At 47.7% G+C, this 10,016-nt stretch overlaps 1 protein-coding gene across 4 annotated transcripts; it reads left to right on the top strand.

The window, feature by feature from the left end:
* Nucleotides 1-396: 396 nt before the first annotated feature.
* On the top strand, nucleotides 397-9,516 carry LOC103016192 (putative UPF0607 protein ENSP00000383783). 4 transcript variants are annotated; one of them, XM_057553763.1, is made up of 4 exons: nucleotides 397-498; nucleotides 1,307-4,833; nucleotides 6,145-8,467; nucleotides 9,137-9,516. In XM_057553763.1, exons 3-4 carry the CDS (start codon nucleotides 7,915-7,917, stop codon nucleotides 9,499-9,501), a joined length of 918 nt encoding a protein of 305 aa, XP_057409746.1. In that variant the 5' UTR covers nucleotides 397-498; nucleotides 1,307-4,833; nucleotides 6,145-7,914; the 3' UTR covers nucleotides 9,502-9,516. The 4 variants fall into 4 exon arrangements, with proteins under 4 accessions (XP_057409746.1, XP_057409745.1, XP_057409744.1 ...); XM_057553762.1 differs by having other exon boundaries at nucleotides 6,145-6,342; nucleotides 6,953-9,278; XM_057553761.1 differs by having other exon boundaries at nucleotides 6,145-6,352; nucleotides 6,953-9,278.
* The last annotated feature ends 500 nt before the right edge of the window (nucleotides 9,517-10,016 follow it).

Raw genomic sequence — 10,016 nt, 5'->3', positions numbered from 1 at the left:
CCCGTCCCTGGGCCTAGTCTCTGCCCACCTTCAGGCTGAGACTCCAGCACCGCCCCCCAGATCCAGTCCCCAGCCACAGCCCCGCCCCCAGTCCAGTCAAGGAAAGGGTGTCCGCTCACAACCCTGCCCTCCGGGCTTGGTTCCGCCCACAAGCTGGTACCTGCCCACAGCCCCACCCCTAGAGTGGGTCTCAGTCCCTGGCGCTGACCCAGGCCACGGCTCAGCCTTGCACTCACTAAGCAAACGAGAACACCTCGTCGGAGGCTTGGGTGCAAGGCCGCCGCCCCGCCCGCCACCCCGCTCGGCACCTTAACCCATAGCCCCGCAACGTCCCGCTGTCCGCGGGCGGCCAGGCACCGGAAACTGAAGCCCTTGGCTACAGCCTGAGACCGGAAACGGAAGCGGAAGCGCCGGGGGGGGGGGTGCCGAGGAAGGAGTCGCGGGGTGGCTCACTGCCTCCAGTGTGAAGTTTTCTCCGCGGCGGGCTGGGTTCACGTGGTACGTTCAGCCTTAGTGCCAGGGTCAGGATTCTGTGAGCGCCGGACACTCCCGGGGCTCCCGTAGGAGTCTAGGGAGGGGCATGGGTCTGGGGCACCCCCGTCCTAGGCTCCGGCATTCCTCCGCCTTTCCCACGAGCCGCGTTTCCAGCCCTGGGGCCACAGGCTCACTCCACTGGTTGGCCCGGAGCCTCCGTTTCCTCCTAGTTCTGGGCGCTGCCGTCCCCTCCTCAGAGTTCCCCCTCTCCCCATCCTTTCCCCGGTGTGACTTTGCCCCCAGGGGACTTTTAGTCACGTGCGGAGGCATTGTTTTGGTTGCTACAAAGGGGAGGGGCTGCTGCTGGCATCTAGTGTGTGGGGGCAGCGGATGCTGCTGGACGGCCTACACCGCCCTGAACAGCGCCCGTGACGAAGCATTATCAGTAGTGCCCGGGTTTGGAAACCCTGCCCTAGGGTCTTACAGGCTTCAAAGCCCTGGATGAACTTAGAGGTTAGCTGAGTTACTTATAGCGCCCCTGAGTGACAAGTCGTATTAAAAGCGTCTGGAGTCACAAAAAAATCACTCTCCAGCCAGATGAGTTCCGCAAGGCGAATGAATGTACACCGCATGAAGCCTCTTTCTCCCACTTGGAGAGCAGATGGCTGGATAGGAGTCAGGAAAATCCAGCCATAGCCAACAACTACACGTTAAATCAGTACAGTAACTACAAAAAAGTAAAGCGAGTGGTGTGGTCTTTCCATCCAGCAGCTATTACACCCTATAAAAGACCTCAAAAGAAATCTTTGTACCCTTCTTTTTTTTCCTACAGACAAGTTATCTCTGGAGTTCAAGTGTGAGTTGAAACCAGCCTCAAGTTTCACCTGTCCTCACTGACCCGTGGATTTGTGTGACCAGGTGAGCACCATGTGGAGCTTGTAACAACAGGTGTCAGCAGCCTCAGCTGGCAGAACTGCTACTAGGCCTTCCCTGTGCTCAGGTGTAAACACAAGGAGCCACTAAGAGTGAGGGCATCTTAAAAAAAAAAAGATTTATCTTTGATGGATTATATTCAAGGGAAAGATAGTAAGGTGTGTGGTGATGTGAGTGTAAATAAGTAAATACAGTTATGTGCAAATAAATACACATTAAACAAACATGTAAATAACTATAAATAAGTGACAGAAATATAGATTTACTTGCATTCCATAATACTAAAAATTTTAGGTTTTTATATATAAGTATAAATATATAAATTTTTTATGTATATATCAGGATTACTCAGCAACCTTCCCCAGGCCCAGTTCAGTTTGACTTCTAAAACCCTATAAATCTTCCACTAAGGTTCAAAATACAGGGGTACATGAGGGAAAAATAATTTGAACTTCTTCATATTGGCAACAGAAATTTAAAATTGTATTGACCAGCAACCAGATGTATTTTCTGTTTACAAGTGTTTTCTATTTTGTTTTGTTTCTTGATTTGTTTTTTGTTTGTTTTATTTTTTCTTCATGATATTGAAAATCACTTGGAGGAATACTAAGCAACAACTTGTAGATTGAAGTGTAGGGCAGTAGTTTCCAAAGATTGTACTCTACAACTTGCCTTCTAATAAGAATTACCTTTGTTTCTCTAAACTTTTATGAAATAACAGTCTGGTGATTCATATTACAGAGAATCATTTTGAGTAATTTTATATTGTTGGGTTTTATCAATTGTGTGTGTGTGTGTGTGTGTGTGTGTGTGCACGCATCTTTTTTGTTCTATCTTTCCTGTAACATTCTTAAGGGGAATGCTTGCTTGTCATGCAATAGATATTCTTCAAGTGCACAATTTATAGTGACCAACCATCCTCTTTTATTCAGGACTGAGAGGTTTGCCAGGACACGGGATATTTTGGGTTCAAATTAGGATTAGGACTCTAGGTAAACCAGGATGGCTCGTCCTCTCCATGAATCAGGCCTAGGACCAGATGTATAGGGACCCTGGAGAACCAAACAGACTTTGTCCTGCCTCTGTGAGATTTATATTCTAATAAGGAATTTGGATTTTAAACAATTAATGACAAGAGCGATGGGGGAGGTTGGCACAGGAGAACTCAACCTGAGGTTAACAGGGAAGCCCTCCTGAGAAGAACTGATATTTATAAAAGAGCTAAAGTTGGGAGTGGATTTAGCTAGGCATGGGGTTCAACAGAGCAGTGCAGGCAGAGGGAGCTGCATGTGGACGGCCCGTGAGGCAGAGAGCCTGGTGTGCTTCATGGCCCGAGAAGACGGGATGGCTGAGGTAAGCCGGTCGAGGGTTGAGGGGCACGAGCCAGACTGAAATGGTGAGCGGGCAGGGTCAGGCCAGGCATTATTGTGGACACTGTTCTAAGACAGGGGGAAGACACCGAAGAGGTGTGAGCAGCAGAATGATTGGACCGTGCACGTGGGTTAAAACGGACTTCAGGATTACGAATGAAGACTTCAGCGGCAAGGTGTTAGGGAGGCTCAGGGAGTGAGATGATTATTCCCTAAGCCTGGATGATGGCTGTAGAGTTGGAAATGCTACTAAAAATTCATTTCCTCAGTCCTACAAGCCACATTTCAAGGAGCCACATGTGATTAGTAGCTACCATGTTGGACAGAGCAGTATAGAACATTTCTTTCTTTCTTTTTTAAAAAAAAATTCATTCAATTTAAAATTAAAAACCCAGTTCACTCATTTCTCCTACCCCATCCCCCACCTCCTGCAGCCACCCGTCTCTTCTTGATCTCTGTGAGCTTGTTGTTGTTGCTGTTGTTCTTTAGCTTGTGCATATAAGAGAGATCATATGGCATTTGTCTTTCTCTGATTTATTTCATTTAGCATCATGCCCTCGGGGTCCATCCATGTGTGGCAGATGACAAGATTTCCTTCTTTTTTATGGCCGAATAATATTCCACTCTATATATACCACAGTTTCTGTATCCATTCCTTCACTGATGGATCCTTAGGTTGTTTCCATATCTTGCTATTGTAAATAATGCTGCAGTGAACATGGAGATAGGTAGATAGATAGATAGATAGATCTTTTTGAATAGTGTTTTCATTTTCTTCTGATAAATACCCAGAAGTAGAATGGCTGGATCATACAGTAGGTCTATTTAAAAATTTTGAGGAACCTCCATGCTGTTTTCCAGAGTGGTTGCACTGGCTTACATTTCTAACAGTGCACAGTGGTTCTCTTTTCTCCACATCCTTACCAGCACTTATTTCTTGTCTTTTGCATAGTAGTCATTCTAACAGGAGGGAGGTGATATCTCATTGCAGTTTTGATTTGCATTTCCCTGATGATTAATGATGTTGAGGAAGTCAGCACCAGGAGCCAGGGGCTCAGTCTGGGTGGCCTGTGCCAACAAGGGCTTTGTGACATGAGCCTCCTGGAGACGCCATGGGTGTTTGAGATCTACTACCTTGAACAGAACGTATCCCAGTAAATATCAGTAATTATGTCCTATGGGCCATGAGGCATTCTGATCCAAGGTCTGGAAAGTCAAAAAACAAAAGGAGATCATCTTTCAGAGGGACTTAATGCCCTTTTCTCTTACCCTGATTACTAACTTCTCCAGTAAAATGCAGAAACTGCGTTAATGCTCTGTGCGTACTTTGCAAGGGAGACTATGCTTCCAAAGCATTAAATTTACCACCATGCCCATGTCCTCAGAAGAGGGTTAGGCAACATACAGTTTGTTTCCATGGGGCGTCTCTGTCCTTAGCAGTTACGTTTGTGGTTAACTCTGGGCATGTCAACAGGTGCCCTTGCCGTGGAGAATGGTGATAGCAGGGCTGCTGATCTTTGTGATGGAATTTCAGCTTTGTTTTCTCTCCTATGTGTGAGGACATCTGCCTGCCCAGTGTGTGTCCCTTCTAGCTGTTTCATCTCAAGTGTCCTTCCCTTTTTGTCTCTTTCTCTATCATTTAGCCAAAATATGGAATAAAACATTTTATGGCAATAATTTTGTGTATCTGAGTAGTACATCAGGGACAGTTGCCCTTAAATGACATGACTGGGCCATTCTCCCTAATGCTGTGCCCTCTGTTTAGGTGGCTTTGGAAGAACTACCAATACATCCTGGTATTTCTTTTTGCCATTGAGGAAATCAATAAGGACTCCCATCTGCTCCCCAATCTGTCTTGGGTTTCAACCTCTACAATGCCTTTCCCAGTGACCAAAGGACCTTGGAAAGTGCCCTGTTTTGGCTCTCTGGAGGAAATCAGACTCTCCCTAACTACAACTGCCAGGGACAGAGAAAATCTGTGGCCATTGTTACAGGAACCGCACTGGCATTTTCAGCCGAGATTGGAACAGTTCTGGAGCTCTACAGAAGCCCACAGGTGAGTGGGTTTTTAATTCTGAGGAGAAAAGTCTGGATTTTCATCAGTGCCATTTTCCCTCATCTGATCAAAAGGAAATGTAGAACCTATGTTTACGTATCCCATGAAAGTTTAAAATATAGCCCAGGGAAATCCTCGGGTTGTGAAATGATGAACTGTGACAGGAGGAGGAAGAGGGACAGGGGTAGTGCAGGGGATGCTGTGAACCTCAATCCAGATTCCTGCCTAGGGCCATTGTTTCCATTCCCCAGCTGCTGGGAATATTGACTGTTGACATCTGACAGCTGTGTGCTTCTTAGGAAATATCCACAGCCAGGGGAACTGCCCCATCCCAGATTACACCTATCTGAGGGGACAGCTAGAGACCAATGAATGGCAGATACAGGGATGCAAAGGCCTGGATATGTGGTCTCAATTTGGGACGACACTGAAGGATCAGCTGAGACTCAGTTATAACTATATTGAATTTTTCCTCTCCTTCTGCCCAATCCAGCCTACTCACATCCACACAGGTGCATCTTGGGAGCACTCCTAATAAGCTTTCTACACCCAACTGTCCACCTCAGTGACTCTTCCCAGTGACCCAATCTGAGGCAATCGGCATTCAGGAGGAGACATTACTACCAAACAAGGCAACATTAGCTTAGGAGAATTCTATCCTGGAAGAATTATTTTTTAGAAAATCAGAGAGGGTAGGTGATTGAAGTCTTCAATATGTATAGCCGATTCATTTTGTTGTAAAGCAGAAACTAACACACCATTGTAAAGCAATTTTACTCCAATAAAGATGTTAAAAAAGGAAAAAACACATTAGTTGAGCAGTGGTAATACAGTAAGTCCAAAGTATCAAAAAATTAATACAGTAAGAATTTATTTCTCTCCTAGAGTTTTCATCCAACATTGGTCTCTGGGGGAGAAAGGACCCCTCTCCCTCAGTTACATGGGGCAAGGGTGATGGAGACTCTACCATCTTGAGGATGCATCATCTGAAGTTCATGCCTTCCTCAATTCTCAATGCAAGGGAGGCATAGCACAAGTGGTCCTTTCACGTTTGTGTCATGCTTTGCTCTGGGAGTAGTTTATTGATCAAAACTTGTCTGATGTCTCACCCTGACAGCAATGGGGCTTGAAAACATGGTATTCATGGGCCCATAGTGAGAAAACTGATCATCTCTACAGCAGTCTTTCTATTCACCCTATATTCTGGTCACTTGTCTGCTCAAGCTGAGAATTTTCTCACCTACCCACTAAGGAAAACAACCCCATATCCCACCTAACTCAGAATCAGGCTATTTTTTTTTTCTTATTCAGGTCACGTATGGTCCTTTTCATCCCATCCTGAGTGATAAAGACCAGTTCCCATCGCTCTATCAGATGGCCACCACAGACAGCTCCCTGGCTCAAGGAATGATCTGGTTATTGCTGCATTTTGGCTGGACCTGGGTTGCGATATTTGTATCTGATGATTTGAAAGGCGAGCAGTTCCTCTGGTATCTGAAAGCAGAGATGGTAAAGAAAGGTATCTCTGTGGCCTTTACAGAAAATCTCCCTGCTACTAAGAAAATGTATGGACTGAGTGATGTGACTTTCATGTCCAGAATAAGAGTCTCAGCTGCAAATGTGCATATAATGTGTGGTGATACAGGGAGCCTTATGACCCTAGGCATGACAGGAGAATTTTATTTAACCTCAGGGAATGTGTGGATCATGGCAGCAAAGTGGGACATTGTTACGTACGAGACAGACTGCATGCTTCACTCTTTCCGTGGGAGCCTCTCATTTTCACAACAGAAGAGGGAAATCCCTGGTTTTCAAAACTTTCTCAGGACAGTTAACCCCTTCAAATACCCAAGAAGACTTTTACTTCAGTAGATTCTGGTTTGACATACTTGATTGTTCACTTGCTGGATCTCATTGTGGAAAACTCAGAGACTGCCCACCTAGTTCTTCCGTAGAGTTTATGCCAGTAAATATTGACATGATGACCATGTCTGTCACCAGCTATTTCGTCTATAATGCTGTGTATGCAGTGGCCCAAGGGTTCCATGAAATGCTTTTGGTGAAAACGGAAATGGGATCTCCAGGACGTAGAGGCCAACCTATTCTTCTTCCTTGGCAGGTAAATGCCCTCCAGAAGCAGGGCCTGCATTGATCACCTGATGGCATCTGGAGGTACTATACTGAGATATAACATCATGACCATTCTTTTGTCTCAAGATCAACAGAATCAAACAAAATGGATGGAGCTAGTTATAGGCATGTCTGCAGTCGTTACAGCTATTTGCAGATTTCTGCCATTGGGAGCTTCAAATACAAATTATTTAATTAGAAAGTGTATCAGGGAACTTCCCTGGCGGTCCAGTGGTTAAGACTCTGGCCTCCCAATGCTGGGGGCACGGTTTCAATCCCTGGTCAGGGAACTAAGCCCCACATGCCTCATGGCATGGTCAAAAAAGAAAACAAAAATAATAATAATAACAACAATAGAGGCTGCCTCTATCTGGTGCTAGTCCATAAAATATAATAAATTAAAAAAAAGAAATTGTATCAAAAATGTATTTTCTAATGTAGGATGAAATACTGTAAAATATCCAGAGACAACTCATGATGAAACAGAGGGCTATCAAAATTGGCCAAATCGGGACTTCCCTGGTCCAGTGGTTAAGACTTTGCCTTCCAATGCAGGGGGTGCAGGTTCAATCCCTCGTCGGGGAGCTAAGATCCCACGTACCTTTGGACCAACAAAACAAAACATAAGATAGAAGCAATATTGTAACAAATTCAATAAAGACTTTAAAAATGGTCCACATCCGCAGTGGTTAAGAATCCGCCTGCTAGTGCAGAGGACACAACCGGTCCTACACGGGCAATTTATGCTGTAAATGTCGTACCTGGTGCCGCCGCTGCCAGCCCCGCCGTGGGGCCCCAGTGGGCTGTCTCCCGCTGGTTTTGCCCTCCTGGGAGGCTGCCACATCTGACCGGAACCACCCTGCTGCTCCAACACCTGCCTTCTGCCCTAGTCGCAGGCTGTCCCACCGGGATTGAGTGCCTTTATTGCCTGGCTTTCACATCGCGCTAAAAATGCAGTATCCCATCCAGCAGGCCAGGTACTCCCGGCTGGGGATGCTTCCTTTGGTGAGCTGGAGGGACTCGCCAAAGAAGCCCGTGCTGTCTGCTCATAATTCGATCATGGTCGGCCACTTGAGAGCCATCAAGAGTCCTCCACTGGGGCACAAATTTACCCTCCTGCATTCACCAGCTGAGCAGGTAGTCAAGGTTAGGAAGCCGATACCATCCAGTCACCTCCCACTTCCTTCCCCAAAGGAGAGGGAGGTGAAGGTCCCATCCCATGCCATGGTGTTCTCTGCCCCAACCGCATGCTGCTCCCTGCTGCTGGAGAGGCCAACAAAAGAAGTGCTGGGTGAAGACCACCAGCCCATATCACCAGGCTCACTGATGTCTGGGAAGGAGCTGCAGTGTGAAAAGTCTTCACACATCCCATCAAGAAGTTCCTCTTCCCTGCTATCTACCAGCAGTAGGCCTTGCAAGCAGAAGATTCCCCTGCCGCTTTTTCTGCCGCTGCCAGGGCTGAGGTCGCCCCCATCGGGGATTGAGGCACTGACATGGGATCGAGGTGAGCTGCCCCCTCCTCCTAAGCTTCCGTGCTTGGCTCTTGCCAAAAACCCAGGCACCTTGGAGAAGAATACTGAGTGTCAGTGGAACAAGATCCTGAAGAATATAAGGAAGGTCCAACCACTGTCCCAAGAAAAGGAACCCCCAACACCCATTTGTGTAGATTCTACCCCTCCTTTATACTTACCTACCCCTCTTCCAATCCTTACCATCAATCCCTCTATTTTAATTGCGCAGCCCATGACTTCTATGGCAATCCCTTCCACCAGCATGGTCACGGCATCTGGAAGTTTGACTTGCAGCCTACTGTACATCCTGATGTCTACATGGACACTACTGCCCCTTCCCAAGCTGTCATTTTTAGATATCCCCCAGGTTTCAGGGTGGAGCAGAGGCACCCTGCAGGGGTACCAGTATCCATCACCCCACCTGTGCTGATGGTCCCCTGCACCACCCCAATTTTTAACCATCCCTTTGGCCCCCAAACCAACCCTCAGCCCATATTTGGGACCTCTGATGGGCAGCAGAGGGCCTCTCTCCCTGGTGCTCCTGCTTTCTCCAGCCGCCCATTTACGGCTTCAGCTCCTGTTTTCTCCAACCCCCCATTTATGGCTTCAGGTCCTGTTTTCCCCAGACCCCCATTTACAGCTTCGGCTCCTGTTTTCCCCAGACCCGCATTTACGGCTTCAGCCATCATCAGTGCTTCAGCAGGCAGCACCTCTGACACCGAACCTATGGACACCACACCTCCTTCCCAGGCTGTCATTTTCCAGTCTGCCCCTGTCTCCAGGCAGAGCCAATAGCCATTTCACAGGGCTGTTCCTAGTTCTGGGAACACACCACCCAGTGGTAGCAATGCCTCAGCCCATGCCTCGACTCATTTACCTGCAACACCGGCCAACAGACCAACACTTCAAGCTTGCTTGGACCCAGGTCTTCCGACTCAGGCCACATTGGGGGCCAATGATGGGCAGAGGCCTAACGATTATTTTCTATTGGGGAACCCTGCAGCCTCAGTGCAAGATAAAGTCCTAGTCGCTCCTGAAGCCTAGCCACCGCGAGTCAGCATCATGCAGTCAGCTTTGCCAGCTTCCCTATTCGCCACTACCAGCAACACGCAGCTGGCCTTTGGCGACAACCCAGGCATTCTCCCTAGGGCTGTGTCCATTGCTACTGGCTTTGGACTTGCCACCAGGATGCCCAGTACTGCGGACAGTAGCTCGCTCTTTGCCAATACCACACCGGGCCCACTGTTCATGGGACCTGAAGACCCTTCGGCCGGTGGGAGCCTTGGAGTCGGTGTGTCAGCCCCAGGCCTCACTCATTCAGAGGCATCCAGACCACTTAACTTTGGGGCAGGACTAAGTGGGGCACCCAGCACCGCTTCTGTTCCTACTTTGGGCCAGACAACCTGCCATCTACCTGACCATGGCAAGGCTGCTGCAGTAGGAGGGGCAGGCACCATCTCAGCATTTGGGAACATACCTGATTCCACCTTAAATCCAAATACCTGGGGCCTACCTGGGCAGAATACAGGTGGTACGGTGATG

Source organism: Balaenoptera acutorostrata, chromosome 9 (genome assembly GCF_949987535.1).
Source record: "Balaenoptera acutorostrata chromosome 9, mBalAcu1.1, whole genome shotgun sequence".
NCBI classification, from domain to species: Eukaryota; Metazoa; Chordata; class Mammalia; order Artiodactyla; family Balaenopteridae; genus Balaenoptera; species Balaenoptera acutorostrata.
Note: the sequence above shows the minus strand (reverse complement) of the source record. Positions and strands in the feature narration are given on the sequence as shown.